Source organism: Phoenix dactylifera, chromosome 11 (assembly GCF_009389715.1).
Source record: "Phoenix dactylifera cultivar Barhee BC4 chromosome 11, palm_55x_up_171113_PBpolish2nd_filt_p, whole genome shotgun sequence".
NCBI classification, from domain to species: Eukaryota; Viridiplantae; Streptophyta; class Magnoliopsida; order Arecales; family Arecaceae; genus Phoenix; species Phoenix dactylifera.
The window spans coordinates 7,602,012-7,622,364 of NC_052402.1; the positions used below are offsets into that span (position 1 = coordinate 7,602,012).

The 20,353-nt window shown below is 38.0% G+C and overlaps 1 protein-coding gene across 2 annotated transcripts in view; it reads right to left on the reverse strand.

The window, feature by feature from the left end:
* Positions 1-413: 413 nt before the first annotated feature.
* The window catches only part of LOC103706809 (nuclear pore complex protein NUP155-like), a 30,832-nt gene continuing 10,892 nt past the window's right edge, over positions 414-20,353 (reverse strand). The window contains exons 6-13 of one of the 2 annotated variants that reach the window (XM_017842706.3): positions 20,092-20,304; positions 19,652-19,899; positions 19,103-19,517; positions 18,294-18,499; positions 17,822-18,176; positions 12,134-12,352; positions 11,420-11,751; positions 414-774 (exon numbers count right to left, since the gene is read on the reverse strand). In XM_017842706.3, the coding sequence (XP_017698195.1) occupies positions 657-774; positions 11,420-11,751; positions 12,134-12,352; positions 17,822-18,176; positions 18,294-18,499; positions 19,103-19,517; positions 19,652-19,899; positions 20,092-20,304 (2,106 nt within the window). In that variant the 3' untranslated portion in view covers positions 414-656. The remainder of the gene's footprint in view (positions 775-11,419; positions 11,752-12,133; positions 12,353-17,821; positions 18,177-18,293; positions 18,500-19,102; positions 19,518-19,651; positions 19,900-20,091; positions 20,305-20,353) is intronic. The other variant, XM_008791057.3, reaches the window with a different exon arrangement.

The window sequence follows — 20,353 nt, forward strand, 5'->3', positions numbered from 1 at the left end:
ATCTGGTAGCCAACAGAACAACTTTCTAGTGAAAAGATTCCCAAGAAGCTATCATGGATTGCTAGACAACATAGCAAAACAACATTTTGGATTGTAATGTTTGATTTCAATGATGTTACTCACTAAGATATCAGAACTATTACCCAGTGTCTTTTTGTCTTCAGCTTCTACATTTATTAATAAAGTTCGCTTCTACATTTATTAATAAAGTTCAAAAATTCAACTGCACTGCCAAGCACTGATCATAATCAATATCTTAGAGACTTAAACCCTTCTTTTAACATCAAAACCAGAGACTTAGTAGGCATTTGATTGGAGCAAATGAAATTAATGAGTTCCCAAAAAGTCGCATCTCATTAGTGGGGCCAAACTTGGATACCAACAGTTACTGTTTATCCTTAAACATGTTCACATAAGCAAATGATTATAGATTTATCAAAAAAATCTAAATTTAACTACAGCACCAAATATCAGTCAGTATCTTCTACATTTTTTTCAAGTATAAACTACAAAATTCTGTATATGATCTTGAGGCCAGATATCACATATTATATTAATTGATATATTCTAATAAAATGACTATTTTTTCTGTGGTGGCAGAATGCAAAAACGAGCTGATTAGCTAGGCTAAGTTCAATGGAATATGAACAGAAATGTCAGTATGGTTCCAAGGAAGCAAAAGACAGCAGTTTGTCTTCCAATTCTCGAAAACCTTGGTAGACAGCCGCAGTCCGACTTTGTGGAAGGGCCAACCTCCGCACTTCGGTCATGTACCTGTTTTCATGTATGCAAAATTAATCTTGTTACATCCAAAAAGTCACCTTGCTTATGGAAAACATCACAAAATGAAACGAGAGTGACTTCTGAGGTGGCAATAATACCCCTGATGTATAAAAGCATGGAATATTGGAACTGAGTAAAAAAGAAAATAAGTATCACAAGTTGCACAAATGTCTGGTGTGAGAAGAGAGGAATAATAGACCACTTCCAAATAAAAACAAGATTACTGCTTGTGAGCATAACATGATTTTGAGAATTACTAAACCCATCAGATGATTGCTTATTTATTGGAAGAAAGCAGCCATAAAACCATGTTGCCCAAGGTGACAAGCCAAGAGGGGGGGTGAATTTGTTTCTTTTAATTTTAACTAACTTACTTAAGTTAAATGAATGATTAGTAAGCTAAAACAAATCACAATACAAACAACACAAAGTATAGTGGTTCGGTGCTCTCCTTAGCACCTACGTCCACTCCCCAAGCGACCCCTTGGGAATTTACTATAATCCTGCGGATTACAGTTGGATTGTTTTCCGGGCTCACAATCCAAAAACCTTTACACTTTGGTTTTCCGGGTTCACCAAAAACCTATGTTGGTTTTACGGGCTCACCAACGAACCTTTGTTGGTTTTACGGGCTCACCAACGAACCTTTACAATTGGTTTTCCGGGTTCACCAATCAACCTATTCTGTTGGTTTTGCGGGCTAACCAACTAACCTTTACAAGTAGTTTAATAAACAAAGAAAGAAGATTTAAACTCCTAAATGAGCAAATGAAACAATATAAACTACAAAGAAGAGTTTAGAAAGTATTTATCGCTTGTAGTGACTTCTCTCTTCTTTGTCAAGGATGCTTCACTCTTCAAGGGAGGATGGAGCTCTAGATGACTCTTTGAATCTGCTCAACCCCTTTCTTTGATTCTTGAATGAAGCACTTGGATGAAGAAGATTAGGGCACTTTCTCTTTCTTGTGTACTCTTTGATATTCTTTGGAAAGGTTGTTTCTATCTGATGAATAGTGCCACTTTAAATAGCTTCCTACATCCATTGGACAAGCCCCAATGGTTAGAATTCAAAAACTAGCCGTTACTCCCTTTTGGAAGGACAAAAAGTACATCTGCAGAACTAGCCGTTATACTACAGCCCGTGTTTGGGTCGGCTCAACCTGTCCTTGGGTCGACCCAACTTTCACTTGGGTCGACTCAAACATTCCTTGGGTCGACCCTCTCAGAAACACAGAAACTTTATAATTCAGCCTTCCTTCACTTGGGTCGACCCAACCTTTCTTTGGGTCGACTCAAAGTTCACTTGGGTCGACTCAACTTCTTTTTGGGTCGACCCTAATAGGGTTTCCAGAGAACCTTTTCTGTCTTCTTTTCTGTCTTGCCTTTGGGTCGACCCTCTCAGGGTTTGGGTCGACTCAAGCTTGGGTCGACTCAACTACTTCTTGGGTCGACCCTCTCAGTAAATCCAGAGAACCATTTTTCTGTCTTGTTTTGAGGATCTTGATCCTTGGGTCGACTCATGCTTTCCTTGGGTCGACCCAACTCACTGTTCATCTTTGCCATTCTTACAGAAGTGTGCCAAATGTTTTCTTGATGTGCCGGGGTCGACCCAATCATCCTTTGGGTCGACTCAATCCACACTTTGCTGCATCTCAAGGTTAGATTCATTCAAATGAACAATGAAATGTATCTATATCAATTAATACAAAATATACTGAGAGTAATAAACTTATAAATGAAGTATCGATTTAATTTATAACATACTCTAGATAATTGCTTGTTAATCATCAAAATAACACTATCATCCTCAATCTCCCCCTTTTTGATGATTATAAAATAAAGAGTATGAGCCTATTGATACTTATCTTAAATTCAGTTTTTGAAAGGGTTTAACTTGCTGAATTTCAGCTTTTCATATATAAGAGTGAAGTCTCCCCCTATATCATTTAAATGTTGCCAATTTGACTTTTTGTGTTACTCCCCCTTTCATTTATAATTCAGTAAAGATGAAACTCCAAAAATTTGAGATAAAACATGAGTTTCAGGTTATGTATCGAGGTGTGAAAGGTGCGTGCCAAATTCTGAATTTATGTGTGCCAAATTCTGAAATTTGATATAAATTGTTGAGTTGAACATTTTCATTGTTGCAAATTGCTCTCCTTTGGATGTATATGCTTTCCTATATGATTTTCAATTTGTTTTACAAATTATTTTACTTTCTTTCTTTACTTCTCCCCTTATTACTCTTTCTTTACTTCTCCCCCTTTTTGTTACTCTATTTACTTTTATCTTTACTTCTCCCCTATTTACTCTTTCTTTACTTCTCCCCCTTTTTGTTATCATCAAATAGGTACATGGGAAAAGATGCAATAAATAACAACCATTCAAACTTCATTGATCAAAATAGGAACATTTGAGTACATTCATGTCCAAAAACAAAAACAGATACAATGTTCCTTAATCAAGATTTAAAGATACATGATAAAAGCAAGATACATATGAGAACTAGATATCTAGCCTAGGCTCTAAATAGAAATGCTAATATCAGCCTAGGGAGAATCTAATGGCTGGGATCTAGTCCTCATCCTCCTAGTGTACGTGGCGAGGGGAGGTTGAGCCTGGTGAGACTGTGTCTGGCGTGGAGCACGACGAGCTGGATGACTCTGTGCCGAAATCTCTGACTCGGCAGCCTGTGGCACAGATGGTCCATGGGTCTCTCTCTCCGGAGTGCTCCTATCTGCTGCCTCAGATCACTGATCTCAGCAGACATGACGTCCAATCGGACGTCCAATCGGCTCATCAGCCCGTCAGTGATAGTCCTCGCCTAAGCTGACATGAGCTCAGTCATCCTGCTCCAGAACTCATCCGTATCTCTCGGAGGAACGGATGACGATGGTCCAGCCTCTGAAGGTGCAGTAGGATGATCCATATGCTCCTCATCCTCAGCCTCTGGTGCATCTCCCTCTGGTGCCTCACCCTGAATGCCTGCTCCAGTGTTAATCCACTGCCCGTTCACTTTCTCATATCCCATGCGTATAAGAGTCCGTGCAGTGTATGTGTCAGTATGAAGCAGACTCTTGGATGCCTCCCCCTCAACAGATATACCATGCTGCCGAAAAATCAAAGTGAGTATCATACCATAAGGTAGTGATACCCTAGAGTTGCAGATCACTTTCCTCATCTGTCTCAGTATCATGGCCGGAAGATTTAGGGGAATCCCCTGAATCATGCACTCCATCACTGCTAGATCTCGCTCTGTGATGAGATCGAATCTCCCGGTCTTTGGAAATAAAATTCTGTTTATTATACTGAGCAGTAATCTCATTTCAGCAGAAAGAGAACTAGCTATTACCTTCTCGGAAAAGTTGAAGTTCTCATTTTCCATGATCAACTGTAGGGCTCTCAGTTTATCTTCTGGCCTTTCCGGAGTGGCTCCTACGCAGGGTAGATGAAGTAGCCCACTCAAGCTCTCCTCGGAAACTCGAACTCGAACCCCTCGAACTTCCGAAACAAGCCCTCCCATACCAGTTTTAAGGAAGGCATAGAACTCTTGAACCAATCCGGGGTAGATCAACACATCTAGGGAGCAAAGATACTCCCAACCTTGCCTTTGGATCCATTCCCTCAACCGAAACCCTTCTTGATCAAAGAACTCGGAATGGATCCTTCTCCCCGTTGTAACTGGTCTCCCCGCAAATCTTGCAAGTATAGCAGAGGGGGAAGGAGGGGGAGGTGGCTCCGCACGTGCCTCACGTCGTGGAGACACGGTAGATGGCTCCGTAGGTTGCCTTTCCTCACGTTGGATCCGTGTGACTTTTCCGGATTTCTTGGCTACGGCTCTTTTGGGTCCCATTTCTCCAAGATCTTAAGGTAATCTACTGTTTGGAGGAGTTTGGAGGAGTTTGGAGAGTGGGAATTAGAGTATTCAGAAGAGGACAAGGGCAAACAGTGCCCTAACATTGCTCTCGGGTCCCCCTTTTAACAGTGGGGTCCCGACGTTGGGTCGACTCAAGAATTTTCTTGGGTCGACTCAACGTTGGGTCGACCCTATTCTGGGTTGGGTCGACCCAAGTGCAGAATTTTTCTTTTCTTTCTTTTTGCGTCTAAAAATTTTCCTTGCTTCCAATCCTTATAAATTCTTTCTGGGACAATGATACATGAGTAAGGAATCTATAGATAACAAGTTTGACTCATGTTTCATGGGTTTTTAGAAATTGGAGGAATGTATCATGAAACTACTAGCTTCCTTTTATATTTCTTCAATAAAAAGGATCACATATGCCTAATTCCCTCCTTAGCATGCAGAATCTATCTTCACTCAATGGTTTTGTAAATATGTCGGCTAATTGTTTTTCAGTGCATATATGCTCAATACATATGTTTCCATTTTGCACATGATCCCTAATAAAATGATACCTTATCTCTATGTGTTTGGCTTTAGAATGCTGAACTGGATTTTTAGTAAGATTGATGGCACTAGTATTATCACATTTAATAGGAATATTATCTAGCTTAACTCCATAGTCCTCTAGTTGTTGCTTAAGCCATAATACTTGAGCACAACAACTACCAGCAGCTATATATTCAGCTTCAGCTGTGGACAGTGCCACTGAATTCTGCTTTTTGCTAAACCATGATACTAAGTTATTTCCTAAGAATTGACATGTGCCACTTGTGCTCTTCCTATCTAATTTGCATCCGGCAAAATCTGCATCTGAATATGCAAGCAAATTTAGACAGGAGTCTCTTGAGTACCATAATCCTATATTGGTAGTTCCTCTTAAATATCTAAGGATTCTTTTAACAGCACTTAAATGTGACTCCTTAGGATCCGATTGGTATCTAGCACATATTCCTACACTAAATACGATGTCGGGTCTACTAGCAGTAAGGTAGAGCAAGGATCCAATTAGTCCTCTATAGAGCTTAATATCAATACTCTTCCCTTTTTCATCTTTGTCTAGCTTACTAGTAGGATTCATTGGAGTGCCTACTCCTTTATGATTTTCATTCCCAAACTTCTTTAATATTTCCTTTGTATACTTAGTTTGATGAATGAAAATGCCTTCTTTAGTTTGTTTGATTTGTAATCCTAGAAAGAAGCTTAGTTCTCCCATCAAACTCATTTCAAATTCTCCATGCATTAAATCAGCAAATTCTTTGCAAAGAGTATCATTTGTGGCACCAAAGATTATGTCATCTACATATATTTGTACCACTAATAGATTTTTGTCCTTTCTTTTGAGAAATAGAGTTTTATCTGCATTTCCTCTACTAAAGTCATTATTAAGCAGAAATTTGCTCAATCGATCATACCAAGCCCTAGGTGCTTGCTTTAATCCATACAAAGCCTTATGTAGTTTAAACACATGATTTGGCAATTCATGATTCTCAAAACCAGGAGGTTGTTCTACATATACTTCCTCCTCAATCAAACCATTTAAGAAAGCACTCTTCACATCCATTTGATATAATTTAAAATCCATGAAACATGCAAATGCTAGAAGCAACCTAATAGCCTCTAATCTAGCTACAGGAGCAAATGTTTCATCAAAATCTATTCCTTCTTCTTGATTGTATCCCTTAGCTACAAGTCTAGCCTTATTTCTTATGACTAATCCATTTTCATCTAATTTATTTCTAAATATCCATTTTGTTCCAATTACTGAGTTATGCTTTGGTCTTTCAATTAATGTCCATACATTACTTCTTTTAAATTGATTCAATTCTTCTTGCATGGCATTTATCCAATTAGTATCTTTTTCAGCTTCTTCATAAGTCTTAGGTTCTAATTGTGAAACAAAAGCACTATAATCATTTAAATTTCTAAGAGATGATCGAGTTCTTACCCCTTGAGATGGATCGCCAATGATTAAGTCTTTAGGGTGTCCATATGCATACCTCCATTCCTTTGGCAAGTTTTGGGATTGAGGTGGCACGCAATCATCTCCCTTATCTTGATTTGGCACGTCATCAATATTCAACTTTTCAAAGTCGATAATTCCTGTATCATCATCAACAATATTTTCTTTCCTAGCAGACTCACTATCAGACTCATCAAATATAATATTGACTGACTCTTCCACTACTAAAGTTCTTTTATTGAATACTCTGTATGCCCTGCTAGATGTGGAGTATCCTAAGAAGATACCTTCATCTGACTTGGCATCAAATTTACTTAGATCCTCCTTGCCATTGTTTAAGATGAAACATCTACATCCAAAAACTTTAAAATATTTAGCAGTTGGTTTCTTATTCTTCCAAAGTTCTTAAGGAGTTTTCTTGGTTATTGGTCGTATTAAAACTCGATTTAGAATATGGCAAGCAGTGCTTATAGCTTCAGCCCAAAAGTACTTTGGAAGATTTGACTCACACAACATTGTGCGTGCCATTTCTGCCAATGTCCTATTTTTCCTTTCAACAACCCCATTTTGTTGAGGCGTTCTAGGTACTGAAAATTGATGTGATATACCATTTTTAGTACAAAATTCTTCAAAGTGTTGATTTTCAAATTCGGTACCATGATCACTTCGAATTGCTACTAAGGTGAGTTTCTTTTCATTTATGATATTATTATATAGTTTCAAGAATTCTGAAAATGCTTCATTCTTATGTGCCAAAAATGAAACCCATGTATATCTTGAAAAATCATCAACAATAACTAGTCCATACTTCTTCCCTCCTAGACTTGTAGTTCTAGTAGGTCCAAATAAATCCATGTGTATGAGTTCAAATGGTCTAGTTGTTGATACTATATTCTTTGATTTGAAAGATGATTTAGTTTGTTTTCCCAATGAACATGGTCCACATATTTTGTCCTTTTCAAAGATCAATTTTGGCACATCTTTTATTAATTCCTTCTTGACTAGTTTTGATATTAATTCCATACTAGCATGTCCTAGTCTTCGATGCCAAAGCCAACTAGTTTCATTTTTCTTTTCTTCATTAGTAATTAAGCATAATCCATTTTTCTTGCCTAACTCATGAAGGTCTACTAAGTAAATATTTCTTTGCCTTTGTCCTACAAGTATAATGCTATTATCTTTAGGATTTGTGATTATGCATACAGATGCTTCAAACGTGACTTTAAACCCTTTATCACAAAATTGACTTATGCTAAGAAGGTTATGTTTCAAACCCTTAACTAATAAGACATTTTCTATGAAAATAGATGGCGTAATGAAAATTTTACCCTTTCCAATGATATGCCCTTTACCATTGTCTCCATAAGTTACTACTCCACCCTTCTTTGATTCCAAGGTGACAAATTGATCTACGTCACCGGTCATGTGTCTTGAACAGCCACTATCTAGATACCATCGTTTTTCCACTTTATCAGCTGTAAGACACACCTGCAATCAAGATCAAGAAGAAACTTTAGGTACCCAAACTAAGTTGGGTCCTTTAGGGTTAGTACTCCATGTTCCTTTTGGAACCCAAACTTTCTTGAATTTAATCTTTTGATTATTACTTACTTTGTTTTGACTGGACTTTCTATAGTTACATTCATATGCTCTATGTCCTAACTTATTGCAGCAATAACAAGTGATATTTTCACTTTTAGCTTTTACAAAAATGTTCTTTAAGAATTTTTGCTTCATATTTGTTCTATATCCTAAGCCAGCCTTATCATATACAGCTTTTTGATTATCAAGAATCATATTTAATTTGGTAGAACTAAGTGTAAATTTATCTACCAAGGATTTATATTTTTCAGCATCTTCTTTTAGCTTGATATTTTCAGCAATTAGATACTTGGTTTCATTTGCAAGTTTCCTACTTAATGTTTCACAGTTATGAAACAGTTTTAACTTATCTTTGACAAGAGATTGATTTTCTTCTTTTAGAACTTTATTTTTATTAATTAGTTTCTTATGTTCTTCCATGAGTTCTAAGAATGCATCATGTAATTCATCAACAGTAAAATCACAGTCAAGTTCAGAATCTACCTCATCGTCATTGGCCATATGATACATTTGGGCCGTCTTTTGATGATCTTCCTCTTCCGAACTTGATTCCTCACTTTCACTCCATTCAGCCATGAAGTTCTTCTTTTTCAGTTTTCTTGCCATCCATTTCAAATCTGGGCAATCTATCTTATAATGCCCGGGTTTGTTACACTCATAGCAAATGGGAGTTTCTTTTTCCTTTTCTTTGTCCTTACCCTTTTCTTTGCTTGAGTTACCTTTGATGAAGGGTTTCTTTCTATAGAATCTATTCTTACCTCTCATAAATTTTTTGAATTTTCTCCCAAGCATAGCCATCCCTTCTTCATCAATTTCTTCATCATCATCTGAATCTTCCGATTCAGTTTGTTGTTTAGGGGTGGTAGTCTTTAGGGCAATGGGCTTTCTTCTCTTGACCTCATCTTCTGAATTTTGCCTCATTGTCAACTCATGGGTCATGAGTGATCCTAGAAGCTCCTCTAATTGCAGTGTGTTGAGGTCCTTAGCTTCTTGAATTGCGGTTACCTTGGCCTCCCAAATTCTTGGTAGAGACCTGAGAATTTTTTGCACCAAATCAGAGTTAGAGTAAGACTTTCCTAAACTCTTAAGCCCATTTATAATGTCAGTAAAACGAGTAAACATATCAGTTATGGACTCAGTAGATTCCATTTTAAACAATTCATACTTGTGTACTAATATGTTTATCTTTGACTCTTTAACTTGATTGGTCCCTTCATGGGTGACCTCAAGTTTGTCCCAAATTTCTTTGGCAGTAGTGCAAGTAGATATTCTATTAAATTCACTTACATCTAATGAACAGTAAAGTACATTTATAGCTTTTGCATTTAACTGTGCTAATCTTCTATCACTTTCATTCCAATCCATTTCTGATTTGGGTATGATAGTGCCCTCTATATTAAGTGTGGGTGTGTGAGGTCCTCTAGTGATGATGTACCATAGTTCATAGTCGGAAGCTTGAATGAATATCCTCATCCTAGCTTTTCAGTATGTGTAGTTTGTGCCATTAAATAGAGGTGGTCTATTTGTAGATTGCCCCTCACTCATAGAACATCCCACTTGGGTTGTCATGATCTTTAACTCTTGATTGTGAGATCAATGAGTACTATTAGAGCACCTTGCTCTGATACCACTTGTTGCCCAAGGTGACAAGCCAAGAGGGGGGGTGAATTGGTTTCTTTTAATTTTAACTAACTTACTTAAGTTAAATGAATGATTAATAAGCTAAAACAAATCACAATACAAACAACACAAAGTATAGTGGTTCGGTGCTCTCCTTAGCACCTACGTCCACTCCCCAAGCGACCCCTTGGGAATTCACTATAATCCCGCAGATTATAGTTGGATTGTTTTCCGGGCTCACAATCCAAAAATCTTTACACTTTGGTTTTTTGGGTTCACCAAAAACCTATGTTGGTTTTACGGGCTCACCAACGAACCTTTGTTGGTTTTACGGGCTCACCAACGAACCTTTACAATTGGTTTTCCGGGTTCACCAATCAACCTATTCCGTTGGTTTTGCGGGCTAACCAACCAACCTTTACAAGTAGTTTAATAAACAAAGAAAGAAGATTTAAACTCCTAAATGAGCAAATGAAACAATATAAACTACAAAGAAGAGTTTAGAAAGTATTTATCGCTTGTAGTGACTTCTCTCTTCTTTGTCAAGGATGCTTCACTCTTCAAGGGAGGATGGAGCTCTAGATGACTCTTTGAATCTGCTCAACCCCTTTCTTTGATTCTTGAATGAAGCACTTGGATGAAGAAGATTAGGGCACTTTCTCTTTCTTGTGTACTCTTTGATATTCTTTGGAAAGGTTGTTTCTGTCTGATGAATAGTGCCACTTTAAATAGCTTCCTACATCCATTGGACAAGCCCCAATGGTTAGAATTCAAAAACTAGCCGTTACTCCCTTTTGGAAGGACAAAAAGTACATCTGCAGAACTAGCCGTTATGCTACAGCCCGTGTTTGGGTCGGCTCAATCTGTCCTTGGGTCGACCCAACTTTCACTTGGGTCGACTCAAACATTCCTTGGGTCGACCCTCTCAGAAACACAGAAACTTTATAATTCAGCCTTCCTTCACTTGGGTCGACCCAACCTTTCTTTGGGTCGACTCAAAGTTCACTTGGGTCGACTCAACTTCTTCTTGGGTCGACCCTAACAGGGTTTCCAGAGAACCTTTTCTGTCTTCTTTTCTGTCTTGCCTTTGAGTCGACCCTCTCAGGGTTTGGGTCGACTCAAGCTTGGGTCGACTCAACTACTTCTTGGGTCGACCCACTCAGTAAATCCAGAGAACCATTTTTCTGTCTTGTTTTGAGGATCTTGATCCTTGGGTCGACTCATGCTTTCCTTGGGTCGACCCAACTCACTGTTCATCTTTGCCATTCTTACAGAAGTGTGCCAAATGTTTTCTTGATGTGCCGGGGTCGACTCAATCATCCTTTGGGTCGACTCAATCCACACTTTGCTGCATCTCAAGGTTAGATTCATTCAAATGAACAATGAAATGTATCTATATCAATTAATACAAAATATACTGAGAGTAATAAACTTATAAATGAAGTATCGATTTAACTTATAACATACTCTAGATAATTGCTTGTTAATCATCAAAATAACACTATCATCCTCAAACCATTATATCATACAGAGAAAAAGAAGAAACTGACCTGTTTGCTGCTGTAGTGATTTTGTCCCGAATTCTTTGATTTGTTACTGTTGTCTGCTCTAACACTGATGTTCCACCAAATATAACGGAAGCACTGGCTGTTGTAGTACCCATTCTATAAGCAAGTGCAGATGCAGTCCACTCACGAAGGATCCCAAGAACCGATCGGAGAAGCCGCAGTCTCAGAGTTAGTGAAGGCAAAACAGCTCTGTTTGACAGCAATTGATCATAGATGCTTAATACAGGCTCTTGTGCACCTTTACAGGCTGCAAGAAGGGCTCCCGCAACATCCTCATCACCCACAAGTTCAACTCCTGATTCTAACCGCTCCTGCTAAAGAAGATGCTCACTTTTGAGATATGTCTTGACGCAGAAGCTCAACTAAAAGAATCAGCATTTGCTTCAAAATAGAGCTAATTGACTTTAAAATCAGAACAGCATAAACTGAATGCATGTTTCCAATTGTGCCAATGCAGTAATGAGTGACGCTAACATGTTTGTTTGCAAGCTTAGTTTACTCCGCACTGCCTCTAGCTTAAAATTGATTTGTTCATTATTACACAAACAGCTAGGTCTGAGCTGAGAATAAAACTAGAGTTAAGAACCTGAGCCTGCGTGTGTTGCAGACTCAGGGAAACATCAACAAACAGTTAATATGCACACAAGAGAAATGAACCAAGTCAAGAGTCATATGATGGAGATACAGCCATATTACCAGAGCAGCCTTCTCAAGATGAAGACATAGTGTCTCTAAAGGCAAGCAAGCCCCATTTCCAGGATAAAGATTCGACCCAACCCTCTTCAACACGGTGCAGGCTTCAGCAACACCTCCTCTTGAAAGAGCTTGATCAAGAAGTCTAGCCCAGATCTCTCTAACAATTTTACTGTCAGCATCTCCAGAATAGTTTGCAAAGTTAAGCATTTCCAGGCATATCTGATCAAAATAGCAACAGGAAGAAAGCTTTTGTTACTAGAAATAATCTCAAAACTAAAATTTGTTAAGTGATGAAAAAGTACTATAGTACCAAAGCATAGACATAACACATACATGAAGATACTAAAGATCAGAAAGATCTAGAATATAGTTTCTAACAATATGACAAATGTTAAAGCCATTTCGCAATTTTCCTGTTCTAAACAATAATTCCCTAGACACTCATTTTGAACCCAGTATTTTTTTCGGATTGAAGCCTACTACCAATTAAGCAATTTTAAGTCATCCAGCCTCTATTTTTTTTAAGAACTTCCATTATCCTGCAGAAATAATGGAGAATATGCAGTTGCTGGGAGAGTATCCTTCATTAGAGATGGGTGGAGGGAGAAAACCAGCCCATAGCAAGCCCCCAGACTTAGCAAGACTCCCTTCAAACCTAAGAAATTATTCCCTAGCTTACGCAACAAATTAGAGCCACCCCTTTGGCGAGGTTGATGTAGACGCTTTAAACACTAGACTTTCTGGATCTTGTGTCTTGAGGAGACCATGGACCATCTCCTTGGCAGTGATTTCATGGGAGCGGTCTGACATTATTTTGGCCTTTTGGTGAACCTCAATACCTTTCCCCTTAATCTCTGTGAATTTTGGACTTCTTGGAGGAAGAACTCTATTGGTCGTGATTTGACGAAAGGATGGAATTTTGTTTCCAGTAGTTTGCTGGTGTCTTTGGTTGGAAAGAAACAGGCACTTCTTCAAGGATAAGAACTGTTTCGTGCTTTAGGTGATCAAGCAAATGAGGTTTCTTGTCAAAGACTGCACTAAAGGCATGCTGAAGAAGAAGTATCGAGCTCTGCATCCGGATTTTAGATTGATTAAAGTAGCATAATCTTCTGTTTCTGTTTTCTCCCTCCTCCCTGGAGTGGTCTTTGTACTGTTGTTCATTAGCTTAAGGAATTGGATTGGCCTCCATCGAATTTTTATCATATTTTTCTAAAAAAAGGAAAGAAATCCAGAGCTTTTCATAAGCCTAAAGATAAGGAATGCAAAGAGTTTGGCCTTTCACACTTTAGAGGAGCTGGCTGACAATACAAAGGCCTGGGTAAAACTTGTATGGGATATATCATTGAAAGGAAGCTGGCTTTGAGTCCTAAAGAGATTCCGCAAGAAAAAGTGGAATACAAAGGAAAGCTTTGTATATAAATTTGGGCTTACATCTTCTGAAGTAGTCAATGGAGGAACATGGTTCATGGACAGGCACATTATTTTCCTCAGAAAAATGGAATGAAGACATGGAATTTAAGTAAAACTTCCTTTGGACTGCAGCATGGTTGAGATACCTTCACTGCAACTTCACATTCATCAGTTGATTCTCTATGCAAGAATGCAAGTTTCTCTAGAACCCTATTTTTATGGACTCAAAAAAGTAGAGGAGAAATTAAGATTTGCAAGGGTGTGTACTTAAATTAAGACGGAAAAGAGTTCGCCTATAATAGAAGTGATTGATACAAATGAGCAAGAGTTGAAGTCGATATAGATGATTTATATATGGATGTATAATTTTTGTAATGACTGTTAGCTGTTCGGTCATGTATACTACAACCATCCTCCTGCGAAGTTCTAGATCGAAAAAGCAAATTTATGGAAGATTATATCCATCAATGTGCAGGTCCATGGGTGGTGGGGAAGTATTTTACTAGAAAAGGCTGAGAGATGCCAAAAAGTACATGTACAGGGCATTACATAAGTGCGATATGAGAAGGCGCAACAGTCAAGTTAGTAGGGCCCAACTAATACTACTTTTTGCAGGTCTGCAGATCCTGTCATGGAAGCTTTTATCAATTTTGAAGCTCCCATCTTTGGTTCCAACATCCACCTTCTAAAAGCTGGATGAAAGTAATAGCAGGAGCAAATGAAAGCAGAAACATGCTGCAAATCCTAAATTTTTTACCATTACATAGAGTGGGTTCATGTGTTGGGTGCAGTACATGTCTAAGCATCAAATCTTTTCATTATCTAAGAATTTCTTCTTACAGAGCCCTTCCAAGTGTCATACCAATGTCCATGTTTAAATGTCATGTGCTGGTACTTTAGGCTAAACTGAAGGGTCCGGGTAACATAGACTTTACTACAAACTGCAGGATCAGAAGATCTCGAATAAGGTTGAATTTGCCTTTCAAGAAAGGAAAGAAGATCTAAAAAATAGGGCATAAGGAGATACAAACATGTTTGTTTAATCGTGTAGTTGATGGTTTGGAATAGGGTCTGCCGAACCGGGCCGAACTGCCCGGTTCAAGCAGTACCGAGCGGACCCGGTGCGAAACCGGGTCAGTTCGGCAATCCCATTCAATTCTGGCCGGAACCGGTCGATTCGGTGCCGACTCAGTGTGAACCGGCCGATTCGCACCGAGTCAACCCGGTTTCGAACCGGGTTGGGTATGGCATTATTGCCTCTTAAAGGCATCAGGTGGCATTGGGAAGGCTTTCTTAGGCCTTTCCAATGCAATTTGAAAGTGGCTTCGCCGCTTCTCCTTCCCCAAAAATCCATAAACAAAACTGATTCAAACTATTACAAGAAAGATCCGGTTAGAGGGGTAGACTGTTGTGCCTCATGGCTATGCTAATAATCTAGATATCTATGAGAGACATCGCCACTCGATCCGATTTTAGATATCGGTATGTACGTTGGACTTTAAATGTATGTAATTGATTGTATTATTTTTTAATTTTTACATCACTACTTGATTTGAGGATATTTTATGTTGTTCATTTTATTGATTGTATCATTTTAAAGCAATAAGATGCATCATTTAAGTTAAACTGAGATCATAGAAACATTAAAAAACATCAAGAAAACATCAAAAAAAACCATCAAATGAGACTTAAATTCATTGAAAAAGTTCAAAAAGAGTTGCAGGTCCGTGAACCTGCTGAGTTGGTCTGTGAACCGGCCGTGCTGGTCCGTCAACCGGCACACCCTACCAATTCGGTACGGTACCAAACCGTATTGGGCGCTAACCGGTATGGGTCCCGATACCAGTTTGGCGGACCTTGGTTTAGAATGTTCGGCCCTTCAATGGCCCTACTAAATGACGGATTTCTCAAGCACCTAAAGTTCTAAAAACTTTGTTAGGCCTTCGGACACATAAAATTACTCAGTCTTTAACTGTGAATAGATTTTGGAAACATTATTACCTCTCAGCAAATTTTAAGGACAGCATTGAAGGTAGGACATGTATCTTTTGGAACCTACCACTCACCAATCTTCAGACAAAGGGAGTCTGAATAACATTTGGCTATACATTGCACTGCAAGGAGCTGCAGCTTCTATGCTTCTATTATCTACTTTCCAACTTTGCTAATGAAAGATACTCATCAGAAATTGGAGGCACATTTTGGCTGACTTTTAGCTAAAAGTACTTTATACTGACATGTGGCAAGGTACTTATTCTGACTTTTAGCTGACTTTAACATCATCAGATACTCAACAGAAATAGGAGGCACATTTTCTTTTCCGATTCCAATGCTTTCATTGATGCCCATGGTTTTATTACCTTAAAATCAACTGCTCCAGTTTCGTCTTGGGACAATAGCTCTGTGGGCCTTACAAGAATCGCTAAGTGATTTAGTAGTACTTCCTAGACAAGAATATGTTAGTTCCTTCCTTGAGTATCCTGCAAATAGCTTTGGAGACCATAGTGGCCTCCTGATTACAACCGACTCTTACAAACCATGAGGGACAAAAACATTCAAATTTCTTAGTTCATTGGTCAAAGATTCAAACTTTCTTCTCCTTGATGAGTTTATTTGGCCAAAATATTTCTGAAGTGCCCATCTACAGGAGGGAGAACTTAAAATTTCATATTTGGAGAAAGAAAAGTTCTATGGACTATAAGGTGACTGAAGTAGGAACTCTCTTCTTCATTGTCAGTAATTGTTAAACTCCAATCGAGAAGCAATTAAAGCAGAACTACTGCCACTGGGCAAATGCAAAAGCACATGACATTTTGACTCTGATTTATTAATGTTAAGATTAATACCAAAAATTGTAGGCCTTACATTTTGAGGATCAGAGAAGGTTTCCAATAAGTACACTTATAACACCTCATTTTTAAGTAAAACAATTATTTCTCTCATTTATAATTTAAAAAGGCATGGAACAGAGGGAAGTGTTTTTATAAAAAAAAAAAGGTTTCCTCCCTTACCCAGCTTCAAAGTTGGTCAGCAATAAAGATTTTGCAGTCATAAAAAGTACAGATAACTAATAACTTGGTAGAAGCATGTTTGAACAGATACCCACTTGGTTGAAGTATAGTCATACTATCACCTCTTTTTCTAATGCCACAATCTTATGCAGATTATCTGAAAGCATTACTATTAGATCAAAGGACCAGTCCAGGAATCTGATTTCTGATACAGAAGCAAAGAAAACCAATTCAGCAATTACTTCTTATAGTCTTTGGAAACTTAACCAATTTACATTGAAAGCTAACCAACGAATCTTAAAAGGCTGTTTCCAGAGAGGCAAATGAGCACGAGAGACTACAGGAGATAAAATGGGGTAAACTTTGACCGCTTTTGACCCAGAGCAGTTGACTATTTTGTATGGGTTGTCCAATTCCTTTCCAGACGTTCTGAGTTATAGTCAAGAAGCAAGTGAGCTGGGCCACCCATGGTTCTTTTTGAGATAAAAATTCTTTGAAGAAAATTAACCAGATTCCTTTAAACCTCATCCAAAAAAGCCTTGAAGCTAAATAGTTCAAAAGTCATAGTCCTATTTTGTCTCAAAAATGTCTTGTATAAAATTTTCACTGCAGTGCTAGCTAATAGATATCTAATATCTAAAGATTCTGAACTAATTGCAAAAGTTAGATCGTCTTCTGTAGAAATGTTAATGTGCTCAAAATAAGATTTGGCTTCTCGGTAAATCCGTATCAGTACCATTCTATTACAATGTCGGTACATGGTTTGGTATGGTAGAGCTTGGTGTACTGAGTATCAGTACAGTATGGTATGGCATACCAATTTGGTACCGGTATGGTACAGTATGCTCGGAATGATACAATACTGACCGATGCGGCAAACCTTGGCTCAAAATCTTTTTGTGTTTTTTTGGAAAAAGAAAATAAAATATGAATCTAAGGGCACTCCACTAAAATCTGTGCATAGTAAGTGCAAATTATTAGCATAAAAAAAACACAAGTTGAATGCACATCCACCTCCGTCAGTCCTACATGTTTCATCTAGTTTAATTGTTGTGATGTGCTTTGACCTGGTCCTAAGCCAACTGCAACATTTTTTGTGGCAGCAAAGTTGTATAGTTAGCAAATATAAACATGACGTGCACACTATCAAGTTGAATTTCAGGTTAGGAGCATTTTGTTGAATAGAGCCATTTGATAGTCAAGATCCCTATAATTCTGAAAGTAAAAGAGAAATTTCCATAAAGAATGCTAATTTAAAAGGACATACCTCCCAAAGGTTAAAGGGAACAGCATAGTTATTGTATAATTGAGTGATGCTCTTTAATTCTAGCGTTAACTCTTTTGCCTTGTCTTTGGCATCCTTCGCAATATTACGGTCAACCACCAGGCTAGTATGTAAAGGATCACTAGGAGGGGATCCACTGGTGCTTGGCAAATCTTCTAACCTTGATGCTATTGCCTCAAGTTCTTCTTTAATTTTCATTTGGAATTGAAGAACAGTAAGCTTTGCTTCAAGCATATCTAGCAATCCATCATCAATAGTCTTTCTGGTTGAACTTACTAAACTATCATTGTTAATTGCCCTTTTAGCCTGTAAAACTGCATTGCTGAGATATTGATGCCTGTTTGCAAAAGAAAACAGAAACGTGCCAGAATAGATCATCAACTTTTCAGTGGAAACAGAAGCCCATTTTTCAAGAAAAAGACACCATGCAACATAACTAGGTAATTTTAAGAACCTCTGTTCTAGAGTAGGAGCTTCTCCTGAATCACTGCATTGCCTTTCTGCCAACCTGTACAGTATATGTGCAGCAAGAATATGTTGCCGCTTCAAGACATAATATTTTGCTAGAAGGTCAAGATACTTGGTGTCACTAGAAGGAATAGGTCCCTCCAAATCACGCATTGCAGAAGCCATTGGTGTTATTGCAGTGACAACTTGAACCTAAAGAACAGAAGGAAGTTAAACAAAATGACATAAAACTACATCTCGCAAACCCAGCTGCTAATCTGATTCATCAAACTAACAATAAATGTTAAATTCTCAAATAAATCTTCTATATATCTGCAAAAAAATAAAAAGAAATCCTTGACATTAGAATACCCATTTTAAAATATTACTGCTGTTGAAAAAAGATAGGTTTCAAAGAACATACCAAAAAAGAATTCTTGTTAACTTAAATTTTCACTTTTACAAATATTTTTCCATGATGTAAAGCTATAGAATTACATATGTAAGTTAAAAAAAAAAAACGTAATTTACCTAAAGAGGGAAAAAGAAATGTACAATAGTTTTCCCTGTGGACGCATTGTAAGGTAGAGATCAAAATGTTTAGCTCTATTTCCATACAAATGACATGCAAATTATAAAAAAAATATGAATGTGCAAACCCAGTAGAAAGTTTAAAAATACCTAAAAAGTAAGAACGAATATCCGTAATTAATTACCCATCATGCATTTTATCAAAAATACCAAAATTGATTAGAAGTGAAAGTTTTCATCTTAGTTAAAAAATTTCAGGCTAATTCAATTCCAACCAGAACAAACCTCTTCTGTTGGCTTTCTGCCTGCATTCTGTAGAAATGGAACCAAATCACAACCCCCATACTCCAGTAACTCATTTTCAAGGCCCAAGGTAATTAGTGTCCTGTACAAACACTCATGAAAGGCTGTGTCGGGCCATCGAACACTAAGCTGAATAACTTGGTGTATGTACTTGTCCCGTGAAGCCTGGTCAAGTATAGCCCCCATGCCCGAAAATCTAACAGAAGCACTGAACTCCGTCTGCGTCCCTTTTCGTGCCAGAGAACCAAGGGCATTTATAATTATGTTATAACATTGTTCACGTTGTGCAAGTGCATAATCTCGATTGCCTGGATCAATTTTATCATTGAATGCATCACCTTTAGGGTCAACAGCCTGAGCTTTTTGCAGAGGCAGTCGTACCACAGCTTCATAAAATCTACAATACAAGAAGCATATAGTTTGTGCTTTAATGAATAATACTTTTCTGTTAGGATAGATTAAAGCTGTAAATACTGCTGAGCAAGCAGAAATTGAAAATAAAAACATATATTTTCCAAGAAGGAAACTGACCGCAAGTCTTCAAATCGTTTGCATACAGTGCTCAAGTCTGCAGATTGGGGAATTTTGCTCAAAAGGCTGAAAGCATCTCTGGCAAGATTTTCTCGCTCCTCAGAGTTAGTGGCGACAGCAGCTTTCTCAAGATAGTCTACTGCTAGGAAATATTTATAGTCAGACTCATTGTAGTAACTTGGACAACCCTTCTGTAGTTTCATGCTAATCTCATCTACTGTGCCCCGGCTATCTGGACCAATGTAGTACTGGAACAAAATTAAAAAAAGAATAAGGGGATATGCTCAAAAATCAAATTATAGATATGTATCCTAACATCAGGTAGATACCACTATCAATCATCCTCACTAATTAAATGTTAGAAGGAGCATTTATATGGGTAACATCAATTTGAGATAAAGGTTACAATACATGCATCCATGAGCCACGTAAATATTTACCTTCATGAGTCTCGAAATAAGCTGCATGGCAAGCTGGTCTCCCTCCTGAGAACATACCAACTGATGGAATGTCATATGAACAAGTTCCTGGCGTAGATCACTATCTAAATTTTGTACCAAGCGAGTAACATGGTGCTTTGAAATAAGTTGAAGTAGGAATAATGCTTCACTAGATCTTCGAAGCAACCTCCTAAGACATTCAATTGCTCTCACCTGCATGGGCCCAAAAAGTCAAGCTATTTATATACCAAGTAAATGCATG